At 38.1% G+C, this 19557-nt stretch overlaps 1 protein-coding gene across 1 annotated transcript in view; it reads right to left on the bottom strand.

Annotated features, from left to right (window-relative positions):
- itga5 (integrin, alpha 5 (fibronectin receptor, alpha polypeptide)) overlaps window positions 1–19316 on the bottom strand; it is a 48087-nt gene extending 28771 nt beyond the window's left edge. The window contains exons 1-2 of the mRNA XM_067445791.1: window positions 18932–19316; window positions 5025–5155 (exon numbers count right to left, since the gene is read on the bottom strand). Coding sequence (XP_067301892.1) covers window positions 5025–5155; window positions 18932–19128 — 328 coding nt within the window. The 5' untranslated portion in view covers window positions 19129–19316. The remainder of the gene's footprint in view (window positions 1–5024; window positions 5156–18931) is intronic.
- Window positions 19317–19557: the final 241 nt, after the last annotated feature.

The following is a 19557-nucleotide window of genomic DNA, read 5'->3' as shown; positions in this document are numbered from 1 at the left end:
TCATTAGAATATTTTGGTATACAGTTCATGGTCGACTCCTCATACTGGAGTACATGGTCATACTCTGACTGCAACGTGCCCAAGTCATGTAGCTGCAAAACTCCAAAAATGATCAGGTGATTGTGCTGATATGGTGTTTGGTTTTCACCAAATGTGGCATTGTGAATTATGGCCACACACCTCCACTTTGGTCTCTTCTGTCCAAAGGACATTGTTCCAGAAGTCTTATGGTTTGTTCAGATGCATCTTGTGCATGCACCAGCTGCCATGTTCTTTTTAGAGAGATTGTCCTAAAAAGTTATTTGTCCTTTCTTTTTCCAATTGCACTGCCATGAACTATAAAATTGAACATGTTAACGGAGACCTGCAGAATCCGAGGTGTAGTTCGTGGGTGTTTTACAATTTCTCTGAGCATTGCACGGCCTGAACTTAGGGTGAATTTGCAGGGACGTCCACTCCTGGGAAGATTGGCAAATGTCTTGAAACTTTCCCAATTGTGAATAATCTTCCTTACTACCAAATGATGGACTTCAAATTGTTTGGAAATGGCCATATTACCCTTCGCAGATCAATGGCAGCTAGAATTGCTTCTCAAAGATCATTGCAGATGACTTTTCTCCTTGGCATTGTGTTAACACATACATGAAAGCTTCAGGCCAAAACTGCCAACACTTCTGCTTTTCTAGAGGTGATCACACTTGTTGATGATCAGTTAATCAAAGGCATTTGATTAGCAGTGCCTGACTGCTACTTACTTTCTTTATTTCTATGGAAAAACAAATGGTGCGTGTAGCTTTTCTATTTTGGCCTAGTTTTTGTTAAATAAATAATGACAGTGTAATATGTCATGTGTTGTTGTTGTTCATCTGAGGTTGTCTATACCTCATTTTAAGACCTGCCAAGGACCAGATGTTTGTTTTTATGTCCTTATATGTAAAACTGTAGATTTCAATAAGGTGTCCTTTTCATATGCATAATTATTAAAACAATGTCAAAAAAATAATAGGTCTAAGATAGGCCTTATAAAACCTTTATGCACAAACTCTTTTCATTTCTAGGATGAAATCTAACCTAAACATTGCTTTCTGTTATTCATCCAATTGGTAAGACCCTACTTTTACGGTCTAAATAGACTGTCATTCTGAGCGAGGAACCAGTGCCAGGAACCCTCATCCAAGCAAAACAGGAGCTCAAGCTATCTGTCAGATACACTCCTACAGATACAAACACTCTCTCTCTCGGAGTTCATAGCACCCCTCACCTTCCTCTTTCCTTTCTCAAAGTCTGTCATCCCTTTCTAGGAATTCCACTTTATTATTTTCTCTGTTTAAGTCACCATCTCCCACTCATTCTTTTACTATCTTGTATGGTCTCTTTATCTCACTCTACTAGTCATCTCAGTAGACTTGTCCTATTCCTTTCCAAACCACCCCTTAACCCAGATACACATATACAAACCTCCTTTTCCCTAGACATCTTTTGTTTCCTTCTCTCAAGGATGTTTGGTACCCCAGTAGGAAAGCAGTGGGGATTAGAGCCCTCTAATAACATTAGAGGATATATGCCTTATGGTCACCTCCAGAGTGATGGTTTTCTCTTTCTTTTCCTCCTCGTCTTTCCCTCTCTCACTGCCAAAGTAAAGAGGCCCAAAGAATCACGCTGGAAATCCAGCAGCCCTGCCCCTGTGAGACTCCTTACAACTGAAAACTCAAGTGTGTGTAGAGCTCTCCAAGACACGGCAAATGGACGGTTAATGTAAAACTGGTGCACAGTTGGGGAGGACAGTTTGTGGGACGGGAATCAGTCAACGTCGATGGAGGTGGACCGTTAAAACTAACAATTATCTCACTTTCCACATCATGAGTGAGGTGTACAGCTGGGAAGATAAAGCTCAGCGGGAAAGGTGGGGGAAATGATGTTGTTTGGCTACGGTTAGGGGAGAGCTACCCAAATCTGGATGAGATTTGCCTTTGTGTCAGAACGACGGATATGATTATTTAAGACTTTGATGTAAGGTACCGTAGACGTACAGCAGTTGGAGTTTTTGCACACGTTTTACACACAAAAATGGCCAACTCTAATCTTATTGGATGGCTTAACTCAACTTGAACAGTTTTACTACTGGTTACATTATTTTTTGCTCAAGGTTAAATTCCAATTCATCTTGAATGTCATATAAAAAGTGAAACTACTTCACATGTCTAAGTGGGTGGTTCTAGGCCAGAATAATCTACGATGTAGACCAGACTTGAGTCTGGTAACATGAGACTAATGCTGATGTAACCTAGAAGATTAAGTAGGAAGTATTCCAATAATTAAGGCACCTAAAGAGACACCTCTGCTGTGATATACAGCCATTTTAATCAAAATTCCCTCGAATGCTAATCCTATGAGTGCTCTCAGTTCCTGGAGTCAGGCCAAGGCGACCCGACCGACTCTCTCGTGGGATAGTGGAGGTGAGGAGGTCACACACACACACCTCTCACTCTCAGCGATGAGAGAACCGCCCCATTAGTGGAGTATCAAGATCTGTGTAAGAGAAAGGGAGGGTCAGGAAGGGGTAGCGGAAGGCACGAGCCACATGGCTAAATTCAGTCATCACATCAAGTGTCCCTTGGGAGATGCGGAGAGACAGGGAAATGAGAATAGACAAGAGTCAACGCTCTCTCTCTTCTGATTCCCCCCCACTCTCATTTCTCTCCTTCTCATCATACGCTGTTATTTTCTTATCGGGGAGGAAGAGGAAAGAGGTCAGTCCTGGAGACACGATTAGCTAATGCTCTCTCTGACTGAGGGATGTTAGGCAGGGGATGTGAACCTCTTGCGGCCCACTTAGGAAAGCCAATGGCACATCAATGGCCGCAGGGTCAAGCCCAGATTTAAGTGGCGAGATCTTTTGGCGAAATATTTGCAGACTAAACGTGTAAAAAAATGAATAAGAATAAAAATGTAAAAAAAATACAGAACCAAGGGTGCTGAAAAAGGTGGTTATTGTCATGCTTTATTTCAGGATATTACCTGACTACTGAGACTAAAGAAAATTGCATAAAAACCACTTGTCAAAATATAAACCATTTCGGATCCTTCACGATGTATTGACGTCTAATTGAATGATCATTGGATAAGCATTAACCTCCAAGGCTAAACCAGCCCCTGTAATGCATCACACGTCACAGGGTATTAGCTTAATTCAATTATGATCTTCTGCTTGGCTATCGAGTTAAACCCAAACAAAATTATGTTTTAATTGAAGTCAAACGTAATAAAAAGGAGAGCATGAAATATACATGATTCATGAACACACACCATGCTTACAGCCCTACACAGCATAATCTTCAATATGGCGATATTTTCTAGAACATGCAGCTGTGCATCATTAGATAATAATTATAAAATGGATCTGTTGCTGGAATATTTCTCCCCGTGTTTGAATATTAGACAGTAAATCATAGCTTGGATGTTCAGAGGAGACTTTGATTCCACAGGAAGGAAGCCAACAGTCTCTCACTGAGATTGTGAACACTTCAATGTCCCCTGACATGTGTTCTACATACTCAGCAAGTTGGATCAGTTCTATAGGACTGTCTGATTCAATTGATAGAGGGTTTGTTGTGGTCTCCGCTTATTCTTTTTTCTGGTTGCTGTAGTGCGCAGAACTCTGAATCCTAATAAAAAAATATTATGTTTTACATCACCGCCACAACAGAAATGATTCTGGCATGGTGAGTAGATCAACAATCAACAATGCGGTTAACAATGTTAGCATGCTGGCACTAAGAAGACAGCTACAAAACAGACAGTTCATTTCAAGATTGAATATTTGCGATTCTTCCATTGACATTTTTTTTTCCATTTCTTTAGGTAGATGATTTTTTTAGGTCATGTGACCTCATTCCATGTGTATTTTAGCTTTAGATGTTAATATGACTTCTCAAAACAAACTAGATAAAACCATCTCTATTTACCCATTTAGCAGTTGCTAGCTATCATGTTCTCCTTCCCTGTTAAGAAACGCAACTATTTTAGGAAAATCTGAGCCTGCATATACATCAGGAAGTCTGCTCGAGCACTTGTCTGCTTTCTCTTCCTCTAAATCCCATCTTCCATCACCCTCTTAGAGCAAGCTCTACACAATAAAAGTTGGAGCTGTGTGACCAAAAAGGTGCTGATTTTGAGGAAGCCCCATAATGGAAGAAGCAGATATCTATCAACACTAGGATTGTTTTGGGGAGGATGTAGAAACAAGTCAAAATACTGGATCCACTTTAAGTGCCAGTAAACAATAAGCAGTGTACAGTGTGCACTAAATTTAGTTGCACAAGACTTGATTGGAGGAACAAAGCCATATGTATTCTAGTGATGCAATATGTTTTGACAACTTAGTAAATATAGCTTTGGAGGGCTGAAATAATTTGACAGAAATAGGGAACTATTAAAAACATCATCATTAGGAACGAACATACACTGAAAATATATATAAAAAGCTTAATATTATTTTATTATTTTAGTTAGGTTGCTAAAAATAAGCCAGGCTCAGACTACAGGAGTGCCAGGGTGATTTATGCCCAATTTAACCATCCTGACATTCAGAGAAAAAATTCAATTAAAAAAAAGCATCCGTCAGTTCCGATATTCGGCCCTGATTATCTGGTAATGTGGACACATCGGGGCTGTCCCGACAATATCAATATGTTTAATATTTAGGATTTTATTAATCTAGATGATTATTACTATAATTATGTCAGTACTTCCACAATAGCCAATGAGAGACAAGTCTACAAGGAGATGGAAATGTACGGGTCTGGTGGACAACTGAGATGGAAGAACGACTGGTCGCAATGTGGCAACAACTGTTTTGATACAGCAAGTTGAAACGGTATCCATTTAGTTTACGTCCACTTCCCCGTGAGATCACATGAGGTGTCAAATATGGCATGATAATCGTAAGAATATCTTGTAGTGTGTGATGGACCAGGATTTTAAATGGTTTAAATGAAGCAAAGCAACTGGTTAGTGAGACTTACCCTGTGTATCAAACTCTATGGTGCTGCATTGTGATTGGCTGAGGCTCCATGGACAGTAGAAGACGGACCCTCCTTCTCTAATGTTGGGCTGACTGGTGTTGGCTTTGGGTGCTCCAACTATAATACTCACACTGTTCAAGGAGGAAAAAAGATGAAGGCAGATGTTAGCATATTAATAAGACTGAGGAATATTTATAAGAGGGCAGGAAGTACAACAGTGTTCCAGTTCACAAAGAGTCTTGTTAAAAGGTTTGGATTTGAACATCTGAGCTGTAAAGAAACAATCCTTCTGTGTTAAAGAAAAAAGATGAAAACTTCAGTGTTGAGAAGCCATTTTAGAACAGTATTTAAGCTACAGTCAAAATCCAAGATCTAAACTGAACCAGACAGAATAAAAGACATTGAAAAAATGTTTCTATGAAAATTTGCTTGTTACCGGCGAAGTCACACTATTATACACTGCTAAAAATGTAGTTATATTAGTGAAACTGATACTTTTAGTCAGTTAAGTTTCACTAGGATTCGAAAACATAGGATTTTATTAAAGGGATAGGTAACCAAAAATACAAAATGCTGTCATCATTTACTCACCCTCAAATTGTTCCAAACTTGTATGAATTTTTGTTCACAAAAGAAGATTTTTTGAAGAATATCAGTAACCAAACATTTTGGTCACCCATATTTTTCAAAATATCTTCTTTTGTGTTCAACAAATTAAGAAAATTCATACAGGTCTGAAACAACTTGAGGTTGAGTAAATGATGACAGAATTTCCCTTTTAGGTTGAACTATCCCTTTAAAATTAAAATATAATCTTTGAGGAAATGGACTGCCTAAATCTACCATACAGAGCAAAATTATGTAACAGCGTGGCCATGTGCAATGGTTAATAACTTGGTTGGCGACATGTGACCACCAACACACAACCACACACACACACACCAGACCCACTGGATAATAAGTCAATGAGAAAACAAGAGCCGAGCCTGCAGAAGTGCTGATCCTACAGCTGTTTTCCCTAGGGTTTTCAAAAACACACAAGCTGCTAATATTTACACACAGCCACGCATCTAAAAGCGTGTTCTTATTAATGCACATGGTAAAAAGGCACACACTTCTTAACAGAGAGAAATAAACAATTGTAGTTAGTTGGACAGGACGAGAGAAACGAGGAGGAACAGCCATTTAAAACTGCAAAGCCAGGGCATTGCTATGCATTTGCTAAAGTGTTACGATTGGTCTTTAAAATGTTGTCATGTGGTTGCTATATGGTGTTCTGGATGTCTGCAAGGTGCTTTCTTTACAGGCTCAAGTCAAAATAGTCTGTTCTCTGGTATATATTCTGGTCTGTAAATATGGCTAGATTCCCTCCTTTTTTTGTATACTACCGATCAAAAGTTTAGGCTCAGTAAGAAAGTTTTTGGCTAAAAATAAACTAAAAAAGTTACACAGTGTAGCTTTACGATGTGATCAGTCACTAGAATTTTTTTATGCCGATTCAGTGAGCATTTAACAAAAAAAAAAAATCTTACTGATTCCCAAAAAAAAAACTGCAAGAATTATCATTTAGAAAGTTAATAACACATGGCATCTTGAGATTTGACATTTAAAACAATCTCTCTGAAAAGTACCCAACAGTTAGACAACCACTCCCACAGTCCCTGCTCTTCTAATCTGTGTCTAATTTTCCAAGAGCCAGCATGGATTGGTGCAGTGCCGCCATGACCTCATTGTCTGTAAACTTACTATCATCTTTCCTGTCATTAAGGCCGGTCCATTGAGAGATGGGGGGATGGGGGTGTGGAGGTGCTTGTGAGAGGGCACTGAGGGCATCTCCAGGGGGGTCAAGGTACAGGAAGAGAACACCCTTTCCTGCCCCCTGGGCTGGTCTCAGTGACGCGTAACAGAGGACTTCCTTACAAAGGCTTCATTCAGCAAACCCTCCGGTCAGCCATGGAGACTCAAGCACACTTTAGATGGACTGCCGAGATAGAGAACTATAGGTAGGACCAGATGACCATTTAGGTCAAAAACAGCAGAGCAAACAGGAGACAGACAGTTGACTGCATACTAAATGAGAGGGCTGGATTTTCTCAGCTGATATTTACACAAAAAAAAAAACAATGTGTCTAGAGTCAGAGTTGAACGAAGTTGAGTGCATCATCATCAAGGTCTATAGGTATATGGTCATCTCGTACTATGGAAATAAATTATTGTAGCTATTCAATTTTAAAAAATGCATGAAAACTGTAGCAATGGGAGCACCCTATTTAAAAAACTACAAAAAACTTGAATTGAAAGAATTGAAATAAAGAAAAAAAAATCCTAAACTTAAAAGATCTTGGCAAGTAGTTAAATAAATAGGCTTAAGTTGACCAAAACCATTTAATAAATAAAACAACATTAATAAGAAAATAGCAAATTTCTAAAACCCAAGCTAAAATTAAAACAAAAACTGTAAATATATATATAAAAAGCTAATTAAAAAATACTGTAACTGTAAATATATTTAAAAAAGCTAATTCCAAATATTTGGAAATATTTTTTATCTTTGTTATTTTTCGGACTCATGGACCGTTTCCAAATTCTGCTATGAGAGGAAAGCCAGACAAAAAGGAAAAGTCCTGAACAATTGACTGATGGATAAATTGGCAGGACATTAAATGTTTGTTAGGGTCACCAGATTTCCAGGCAACTACAAGTGTGGTGCAAACTCAAACACACACACACGGAAAAAAAAGCAGACACTCCATTTGTTTTTATAAAGGGGGAACCAAAACAAAGCCCTCTTCCGGCTTAGAGAGTATCCAGTTTTTCCGCCATATGTGTGTATGGACATAGGGAGTGTCCCAGAGGTGTTACAGAGCCCCAGCTGAGGTGTAATGTCAATCCCAGATTCCCACGATGACTTTCTCCTGGGAATTTTAAATTAAATGGGACATCTTGCAAAATCCCTACTACAGATCCAATTGATAACACTATAGGGATGTCTGAAACTAAAATGTGAACTGGACAGGCTGGTCCACCTCATCTGAACCCAAGCACACTACGAATGAACTCGAGTGCACTATAGTCTGATAAAACATTATGTTGCTGATGCATGTGAAATGCGTCTAACAGCTGCAAATTCACAAACTTTCCCAAGCACGTTCACTCTTCTCCTTGAGTTTCTGGAATGCTGCACACTTACACTACCGCTTTGGCTGACTGCTCACAAGTGTACAGTTACAGTACAGCTACAAGCGTTGCACTTTTGTTATGATCAATTACACTAATTTAGTCTTACTATGGCTGAGTTTTATCTTGAATACTGTTGGTAGTTTCCAAGCAATGCAAAACCGGAACAAGTTAATTTTTTTAATATTCATTCTTAAAAAGAAATATACACAAGTTTGCCATTTAAGCATGATAAAACAAATAACCACCTTCATTTTCAAAACAATAAGCTAATTACATGACACACAATATATTGAACAATTTAAGTTATATAATTATTATTAAGAGCTAAATATACATTCATATGTGCCATTTTAATTGTTAAAAAATATGCAAAACTCACCAACAAACATAACAGGAAATTTGCTGAAACTTGCTTTCATGAAATGGTGGAAATAACCGTCTTCCGTCTAACACTCAAGCTAATGTAGCCTAAACTGTACCATTTTGATAATGATCTGAAAGAACTGTAAATAAGAAACAATTAGCATGTAATAGGGGTTTATCTTATGGGGATCTGATCTCTGCTAAATTTCCTTCTCTTCTCCACTGAATGCTTAAATGTTCGGCTAACATTAGCATAATGATATGAGCCAGATTGCTCTTGGCTTAGATGCTAGCTTTTTGTAACAGCTCCACATAAAATGGAGAAAGAATTCAGGAGGCCTTCCAGCAGAGGGATTGCCAAAGTGAAGCTCACTTTAATTAAAACAACCTGGCCTTTTAAGAGAACAACAGAATCCTGTTTCAATCTAGTTATATGAGAACAAATTTGGCTTTAACTGTTATTAGCATCTGTTGGTAATCAGAATTATTTAGATTTTGTTTTGGGCCCATTTCACTTATATATATGGACAAAACCAGTTGAAACATTTTTCAAAATATCTTCTTTTTGAAAGACATTTCAAAAGCGTAGCACCAAAGAATCATTCACAATAATGCAAGAAACATGTATTAAGTAGTGCTGTCTAAATTTAATGCACTACACATGCAATTTTTTTTGTGTGTGTATTTGAAATATTTTACGCAATTAACTCAGCATCTATTTTTCTATCACCCTTTGGCTAACTTTACATTATATGATCACGCTTTTATTAATGCAAATGCTTTAACCATTCAAGCGCAACAAGACAAATGAGAGTGGCAAAAGAGAATGTCCTGACAAACAAATGATGCATAGAAATATAAAGTATTGCGCGCACACACACAGCACACCGGAATCTAATTATATTTCCCGCTTGAACAAACAATTACAAAGAATTATGCCAAAATTCATGATTTGTCGAGTATTTTTCTAAAAGCAGTCTTAAATGAACTTAGAGTTGTGAGAAAATGAGATGTGTGTCAGATTCGTGTCATGTTCGGCAGCGGCAGGTCTTAAAGTGACAGCAGCCTAATAAACTATTGGCTGTGATGCCTTTCATTAATGTTAATCAAAGTAAAAAAAGGTAACAGAGAAAAGTTTAGCTTTAATAAGGATTAATAACATTTAATTTATTCATTAATGTTTTCAAAAATAATTTCATAGGGACATAAGTAGCTGTAGTATCAGTAATACAGGCCTTTATTCATAAAAAGATGCCATTACAAGATATATTTAAAATATACTGTCTTTAAGTTCTACATTCAAATATAACAAACTTGAATGTTAAGAAAAATGTGTGATTAATTTGTTTTTAATGGATTGACAGCAGTAATATAAAGTAAAGAGAGTCAGTTTGAGGAAACAACATTAACACCCTTTGTGGTATCTCTAAAAGAGACAACCACTGACTCTAACCAAGATGCAAACACCATTCTAAGTATGGCTCTAATTAAGCTAAATGAGTTATATCTGAAAATCAGGCTTGAATGTGTTACCACTAAAATGCTAAGCTTGCTAGATACTCACCACTCAGGCAAAGAACGTCTTAACAGTTAACCCATTATGCCTGAGGTTTGGTAATCAGACCAGAATTAAAGCTATAAAAATTAATCGCTGTACCACATATGTCATTTACTTAAGATGTGGCAAGAAAATATTGGGTGAAAGATGCTGATAGCGCAAAACTAATGGCACTAATGGTTAGAGGCCATTAGAGGCAAATGCCTTAATTTCCACCTTCTTCTGCTTAAAACATTCTCCCACCCATTCCACACTTCATTACCATCCAGCTGTTTAGCTTATGTCACTTGAACGCTGTTATAAAAGTTTAAGCTTGCCAAGAAACCACACTGGTTGCTAATGAAGGTGCAAGAAAATCACAATCAGACAAAACACACAAACCCACCATGCGCCACCATTGTGAACGGCACAGAAATCTGCATGTTAAAAACACTAAAAAGCTCGACTTACTCAAATATTGCAAAGGTCTGCTTACTTAAACTTTCAATGTTTAACTTAACTAAGATGACCTTTATTTTTTGGAGGTTTTCCAACTTATTTGGGTTTACAATGTACTTGTATTTCCTAACTAAATTAAAAATAAAAATAAGTCAAGCTAAATGCAATTCAATATGTGCGCCAAGAACAATTCATTACCATCAGTCACTTGTTGTAAATAACTGTAAATAACTTTAGTTATTTGTGATTATCCTACTTTTCCCATGCCAAACAGCTGTTTATGAACTGATTGTAGTTTTGTGGCCTTAGAAACATTTCTGAAAATCTATGCAAACAAAGCGAACAATTATCCAGCTATTCGAAGGCAAGCAGAATTTGAATGTTGTTATTAGCAAAATCGGTTACAGTGATAGCACACCACGTCCTCCCAGAAGATGTGGAATGGATCCAAAACAAAGCATACACTGTTGCAACCCTTAGACATCAAGAAAACTGCAATGATCTCAATTAACTAACATCCTTAAAATCAAAGAAAGCCAAAGTGAAATTCAAGGCCCGGTTTGTTTTTGGGTCTTTTGCTTTGTGCGACGCCAGCGAGCTTTAACTCGGATGCCAGTCTGTCTCTGCATCGTTAAGCAGCTAAGCGGTTGCGATGGTAGCAGCTAATAATGAGATGGATAAAACTGGGCCAGAGAAGCTCTGTCTGTGGCCCCTCGTCTGCTCGGTAGACCTGAGCCGCACGTGCTCAGTTCTGCTGTCTGGGAGCTGCAGCCCAAAGATGATGAGCAAAGCAGTGACTGCTGGGTCAGCTGGCACTGAGGGACGACAGCTCACTCACACAGCCGGCGCACCAAGAGCTCTGAGGAGAACTGCATAGTAATGGAGGAATACAACAGAAAGCGGTCACAAAATCTTACATTAATCCAAAAATGAAAGTTTACATGATATAATGCAATAAAATGAAACACTCAGACTAAATTAACTGATTCAAAAACTGCTTGAAAATTAGCAAAATGCATTTGAATCTTCCAAGATGCAACAAGCGTCTACAGTTCCAACAGTAAAACATTGCGCCCTTGTAAATAATTGCACTATTGCAAAGTCTGCTGCTCTGGAATAACCGTTAAATCTGCACATGACTGGTGATCTGATAAACTCCCCCACCCCGTTTTACACAGGCAGATTTTAAATGTCACCACAAAAACATTTCCTCCCAAAGGATATGGTTCGAATTAACATCATACACCAGGTGCTGAGAGGTCAGCCAGATATAGAGCACTTGGCTTGACTCGCAAAGAGCCAGCTCTGCATTACCTGCTATGCTAATTAATGTACTAACTATGAAACCAGAGGGAAGTTCACGTGGAAACATAAGAACAACATGCTGAAAGGTGTATTTTAAAGATGTGAAAAGTGAGTGTTGTGTTAACTTTCTTTGAAGAATCTTTATATATGTCTAACACTTCAATGCAACTTAAAAATGATGCTTAAATTATTGATATTTAGCAAATACGTTTAAAATCACGTATAGGCAATAAAAACCCATTTTTCGCTCTCATGGTGGCAGCCATGTTGAGATTACATGACTAGCCGAATACTAGTACGAAGAATGAGTGTGGTATGAACTGGACGTACTACACTCTCCATTATATCATTGTCATGTGCCCTACAGCCAGTTGCGTCGCTTCTCTACCCATCACAAATTCCCTCATAGGATTGTAAAGTGTCCATTGGATCGCAAGTCATCCAGGTACTTTTTTTTGTCTAACGTTTTATGACTACTGTGAATTCAGACATACTACTCTTTTCACATAATGTTTTTCACCTACTATATAATAAGGAAGCATTTGATTTTAGATGCATGCCTTTATGCTGATTTTAAGTAGGAATACTTTGAGATCACCTCATTAATATTGGACAAAAGTTCTCATTTTAAAAAGCAAATGACACCTCTTTTAGGAGAAAACCTTCTAGAAAATGCATCCAAGAAAGCACAAGCCATGTCATTCAACTGCAAGCCACATTTTCATGTGACACGAGTCACAACAACATTAAAAGCACCCCATGAAATTTACATAAACACAGAGTGTGGTTTTACCTCTTAAATCTCTTGATACCAAATTGCAACCCCAGCCCCAAAAGGGCTATAATTCACACATTTGCAGAGACCAAAAAACATCCCATAGCGAGTTGCAACTGTTGGCCGTCGACACCTTCGAGGGAGCTCTCCCAGCATAGAGAGATCTTTGCACTTGCAAAGAGTAAGAGGGGCCATCAAGTGCAAACAATTAGCATCAATCGCTCACCTTTGCATGCCATGCCTCACATCTTTTGTTTAAAAGCCTGCAGGCAATAAAAAGGCCATCTAAATGCCGGCTGATTGGACATTCATTGTCGTTGCCAGCCCAGCAGGGGCCTGATAAACAAGAACAGAACAGATCAAGGTGATAATGACCTACCCAAAATGTACATCAGGAACAATGGAGATCTGCAGTAGTCCAGCCATCAACCCCAGGCTATTGTGGAGCCCAAGGGCTAAATGTCTGCAAAGTTGACTAGGACATTTGTTCTACAGATGCCTGTTTTTCCACCAGGGCACATGTACACCATTGCACACAAGAGCCTATTATACAAGTCTGCTTGGTCCAACGAGGTCATAAAAAGCAGACAACTTGTCGATGGTAAAGACAACTCAACTCTCAGTCCCAATCAGCTAAGGTTGCACCCATTAGCCTGCAAAATACAGGACTATAATTTTACATCAGGCCAATCTGATTGACACCACCATCAGAGCCAAATGTCATGAAGCCAAAAGAGCTAAACAAGGTTTTATCACGAAGCAAATGAGCCAAAAACACGAATAAATAAATAGAGATTTAAGTCACATGGAAAAGTTTTGCTACTGAAAACAGCAAAACTTTCAACCAATGCACAAAGGCCTCTATTGTACCGACTCCATGGAAAACACTAGTCGTCGTAGGGAGAACCTGGGTGAAGAATAGCTTGGCAGCCAACACACACACACCCATCTCCAGCTGGATGCAAGACTATGGACAACAGACAGCCTAATCCAAGGAGGAAGAGTAGAAATGATAAATAACAAATTAAACCCTGGTAGAGCTAAAGTGGGTCTCTCTGTATTTAGCAAAGGCAAACTGAACTCGGTCTGAGGTAAATATTGATCTAGCAATGACCTTCATATAGAGGGTAAACTTTGTGAGAATGATGACCTACTGTAGTGTAGATCACGGCCAAACCAAACCAGTGCAATTCCATTCTACCATTCTATATAAACACGAGCAGGACAGATTCATTTCTTAGGAACAACATTTTTCTTAATTAATTTTTTTTTCTCCAAATTCTCCTATTTTTCTCAAGTTTGTTCTTAAGACAAAATTTCTAATTCTTGAAAGGAATGATCTTAAAATAACTTCTTAAAGTTTGGATAACACCCAACTTCTCTTAAATGCTCGAAGGCAAGATGTTAAATTAATTTATTGGGTTGTTTCAAATATTAAGTATTGTAGCATATCACTAGTAGCTACATAAAAACATATTACTACTAAAAAAAATTGCTACTTAAAGGTTAATAGATGGACAGATATATTGTTAAAACTTTCCAGTGTAAAGTTTTGAATGTATTGTATTGGACAAAGAGTAAGATGATATAAAATTAGAATTTTTTTTTTTAGAATTGCAATTTTTTTATCTTAAGAACATTCTCTCTTTTTTTCTTAAGATTTTTGTCAATCCAGTCCTAGGAGGTCATTATCAGAGGAGTGTCTATGGGTTTGATAGCCAACGCAACTTGGTAAACCTCAAATTCGTGAATCTTTGAGTAATAAAATACACGGAGGCAGGTGAGAAAGTTTTTTTTATGTTTTTACAGTAATATTCCTGCCATTGTGGCTGTAAATTTGTTGCCTTTGGCTGCTATTGCAGACAGTCCAGCTCCTTGGATTCAACCACAAGCTTCAAACGTTCGCCAACAATCATCAAAAAATCTTTTTGAACATCATAAACACAAAAGGAATTTATGCATAGTAACACATTATTCTCTGAAAACAAGACTCATCATCCGGAGCCACACAAATCCCAGCAGGAACAGTCAGAGATCGTGGTATTCAGTTTCTATTGTTTCTGCAATATAAACATTTCAAATAAAGTTATTTAGTTTTCTGACATTCAACCCTTCATCCAGACCCTGACCTTTGCCCTTTCACAGTACAGAGGATCATCTTATCCAAAGGTAAAGAATACAGAGACTGACATACTAACATAACTTGGATCTCTGTTGAGAACATACAAGGAGACACTTGTTGCAACAATCAACTAGAAGACATTTCAGTTCAGCTCAAGTATAGTGAACAAGTAGAGCATTTAACATCAACCACAATTCTTCAGGATAAATTAGGTTTATATACCAGACCATCCGGAAGAGGCCTCTACATATGAACTGTGCTATTCTTCTCTCAGTGTTTAAGAACCATAAATTTCTCTTCCATGTATACAGCTGTAGAGCCCCTTGATACCAAGATCATGAACCCTGTCCTCGGGCAGTTCTCTGTGGTGGTCTGCACACTAGCTAATTCTATTAATGCGTGCCAAGGAGCTATTCTCATCAGACCTACATGCCCCTATGAGTCGAGGAGTGAATGTTTGGTCAGAAAGGATGATAGAGCAAGAAAATGAGAGTGAACATTCAGGACACAGAGTTTATCCCTGATACCAGAAGCGCGATTTTTTGTTTTGTTTTTTGAGAAGGAACACTTCAGACAGCTGGCTATCACGGTTTAAATGAAGTGTGTAAGACAAGCTTTGCCCAATTTGACAATGATTTAACTGAAAATGCATAAATCAAAGCACTACTCTTTGAAACCCACAATGAAGGCACTCCAGGACTGTGTTTACCAAAAGCATCGTAAGCCTAAATAGACTGTAGAAATGAAGCATTGGGACCAATCTGTTTAGGCTTACAGTGCTTTTGGGAAACGCAGAAAAAAAAAAATAGGTTCTAATGAGGTTTTTCATAAAGAACATGTTCTTATGTTTACAATTAGCTGGAAGACAAAAGGAGGGAATCATGGATCAAAGATGATCATCTACATGTTTAAATACACTAACATTTACACATACACACTATATTATATATTATATTATATTATATTATATTATATTATATTATATTATATTATATTATATTATATTATATTATATTATATTAACTTATTTAACATTTATTTGACCAGGCAAGTCACTTAAAAACAAGTTCTTTAGCCTGGGAGGAGAGTTAAAACTCCTGAAAGACATTCAAACATACATTACAATACACACACACATCCGAAAACATTGTAAAAGCGAAAATGACTAAAAAAAAGATGTATTATACAAGCCAGGCCAGTAGTTGGCAATGTCATTTTGTCAAGTAACACCCCATGAACACGTCACCATTTCGCATTTTTTTCTTAAATTGGTGCTTTTGTTGTTTACCTGGAGATGGTAAAGGCATCGTTTTCAAAACCTTGGGGTAGGAAAACCTATTTTCAAAAGCTTGCGTTTTCAGGCCACCAAACGCCATTTGTCGTGTAAATGAACAGCCAAACCACATAAAAAGTTTTCCATTTTCATATTAAAACAGTGTCATGTAAACATACTGTATTTGTATAATTGATGAATTTGTTACAAAAGATGTGTTTGATAGAAGTGGTGCTTTAAAGGAGATATAAAATAATATGACTCCCTTATTATTTTTAATAAAATATCTTTAACCTCAGGTTTAAAAAAAAGTTAAAGAAAAAAAATTAAGTTAGTCAATTTCAATACCCCATAGACAGATGTTGGGCAGAATGTCTAACTAGTTGACCATCTATCACATATATACAGCACCAGAAAATAAAAACAAAAAAAACACATTCTATCAAACGCCTGGGAAGAAAACTCTTGATATTGTGCATTCTTTCACCCCTTCACTCAGCCTCCACTTTGAGGCCCATCCATCCTCCTCCACAACGACATCTTAGGAGTGAAAAGTTCAGATGAAGTCATTGCTGAGAGAGCTGCCGCTTGCCATGACTTCACAGTTCATAAGAATGAGGCCAAGATACTGCATATAGGAGTGGGGGTCATACAGTCTAGAGTATTAGACTGGAAGTACAGGGTGAGCAGTTTAAATACCATGCCGAATTACATCATGAGAGACCAAGAATGGAGAAACACAGGCTTAAAGGTGCCCACACACTCCTCTGACTCATTCAACCATGCGTCATGCTCTAAATCATCCCCTGCTTCTGAAATTCATCTATGCCAGATAGCCAATGGCAGACTAAAACAATAGCTGGAGGGTCTGCTTTAGAGAAGGTGAGCAATGAAAGAGAATAAGAGACTGAAGTGGGAGGAAAGGGCTCCCTGAAAAAAAAACACCCTCAAGAAACCAGAGCCAGCATGAGCCCACTCTGACTAAAGCCCCTCTACAGCTGTGCACGGCTAGACACAGTCCAGCAGACAAACACAGATGGAGATGGCTGATTGTGGTCTTTTCTAGTCAGGGCATGCGTGAGTTGATTATTACTGCAATCATACCTCCGAACAGTGCCGCACAGCTGTCTACAGCTGGAAGAATGCAGCCAAAGGGCAGGGAAACCCAGTGGATCAGCAGTGTGATTGAATGGCATGCCTTATACTCTGTGATTTCCCCTTAGATTTATCACCTCATATGGCTACAAAGATCATATCTATGGGTTGAAGGTGATCATAAGGTCTTTCAATCACAGCTAGATTACATTTACGATTGCTGCTGCTCCATTCAACAAAATTTTCCATCCAAAGCAGTGCTGAAGGTAGACTGTCAGTGTTTGGGGGTTCATAAGCACCTTATAGATCATATTGGCTTCTGGTGTAACGTTACTAATCCATAGGCACTTAAAGGGATGGTTTATTTTTTTTATTTTTTTTTATTCTGTCACTTTCGCATGGCATTTCAAACCTGCATGCCTTTATTTCCTCTGATAACAAATGAAGGTATATGAAAATGTGGGCATCGTATGGACAAAAACGGTTAAAACCTTCTTTAAAAAAAACTTTTTGTGTGTGTGTTCCACTGAAGAAATAAAGTCACACAGGTTTTCGCCAACATAACTATCCCTTTAACATAAACGATGCCATCCAGAATAGTTAGTTAAACTAAGGAAATCAGGATGTTAGCTAAGCAATGAAGCATCACTTCAAATTTGTCTTTGAAACTCCTAACTCTAAAAGTGAGAATCGAGTTCATGGAACCATTAATGCCAATGAACATTTATTTTTTAAGAGTGAAGGGTTACACGTAATCTTCCAAATGTCATCTTTGAAAAGCTGGAGATACTCATGCAGAAGACTTTAAGTGACCATAACACATGCAATCAGAGATAATTATGGGGCGCAATCTTCATTCCTCTCGAGAAGAGCTGGTACCTCACTATGGCTTCATCAAAATAACTTCTAGTCAAGTCTGATAAATGGAAAAACCATCAGTGATGCCACTAACAGAGACACATGCTGTATGTTGGCATCCCTTTAAAACACGCACAAACACTTCAGGCTTGCATTACACAAACACTAAAACTTTAGGACAGTCGCTCCCCAACTGTGGTGATATGCTTTGATGTAAATGGCAGTCCATAGACTGGGTTGGGACTGTAAACAACAGTTGGGGGATACCCCTGGTTTCATTGCCCCCTGGACTGGTGAATGTTAACACTAAGCTCTAGAAGACTGTAGTACACAATGAAAGAGAAACACTGAATCAATGAATGAACTACATTTAGGACAATTGTTTCAACCTTTATAGACACAAACTACCATCCCAAACTCTCAGAAGCACGAGTATTGAAAAATATAAAACCTAAAATGTTCTCCTTAAGAACATTAGCTAACGTTCTTATAACAAACATATTTAAAAAATGGTTAAAAATCAATTAACTGTTAAAAATGTCCCCTTGGTTGGAAAAACTTGGCTAAACTAGTCTTTTTCATCACTGATAAAAAAATTAGTAGGCTACCTTTCTTGCATCTGAATGACAATAACTCTTCACACTATGGTATTGTACTTTATACTGTGGTGTCACTACATTAACACTTATTATGTAAAATAAAAATGAATTTGAGCCAAAACACTACATACAGTTACAGGATGTGTTGCGATATTAGGGTTGACAAAACATCTCATCAACAGTGTTGTTTAAAGTTATTAAATAGCATTTAAATTGTGGTATATTTCCTATATTAAACAGCTCGGTGGTGGGCAATGATCGGTGAACGTGGTCTAGTTGTAATTTTCTTTGAATTTACGCCAAGCCTCCTCAAAACCAATGTTAAATATTAGGAAACCTACCTTGACTCAGTCATATAAAAGTCCACCGAGTACCCGAAGTAACTACCGTTGGGTCCGTTAAACACCGCTGGGTTCTCCACATCCAAGTTGAAGGCAGCAGACAAAGGTAGAAGAATCAAGAGTGAAAGTCCCATTGGTGAGCAGTTCGGGTTGTGTGAAGACGCTGAAGTCTTTGAACGGTGCCTTTTGGAGCCCATTGTAATCGTTGTCACAATCCACCTCTTTATTAAACTTCTTTCGAAACGAAAGGGGCACTTGAACGGAATCCTCCTGAAGATGCTCCCTTACGCAAATCTCATGCCTTAGTGAAGTGTATCAACTTGGTCCTTATTTTTCCAAGCGCTCTGTTACGCGCCTACGTCTATCTGTCCCCTTCTCTCCTTTCTGCGTCCTCCCTCAAGCTTAATTGAAGGGGTATTAGGAGGAGGAGGTTCAGTTCTTCCACTCGTGACAAACTCCCATAGAGGTGGAGCTAAGAGCACAATTCAAAGTGGGGAAATAGAGCGGTACAATATTGAGACGGATAACTTCATTAATCAAATGAGGGGGAAATGTATTACAAGCAAGGGGATACAATGTAGAGGCTACAACAAAGAGACAAATAGTGAACTATAGATACAAACACT

Source organism: Pseudorasbora parva, chromosome 6 (assembly GCF_024679245.1).
Source record: "Pseudorasbora parva isolate DD20220531a chromosome 6, ASM2467924v1, whole genome shotgun sequence".
NCBI classification, from domain to species: Eukaryota; Metazoa; Chordata; class Actinopteri; order Cypriniformes; family Gobionidae; genus Pseudorasbora; species Pseudorasbora parva.
The sequence above is the reverse complement of the archived record's forward strand: the minus strand, read 5'-3'. Positions and strand labels throughout refer to the sequence as shown.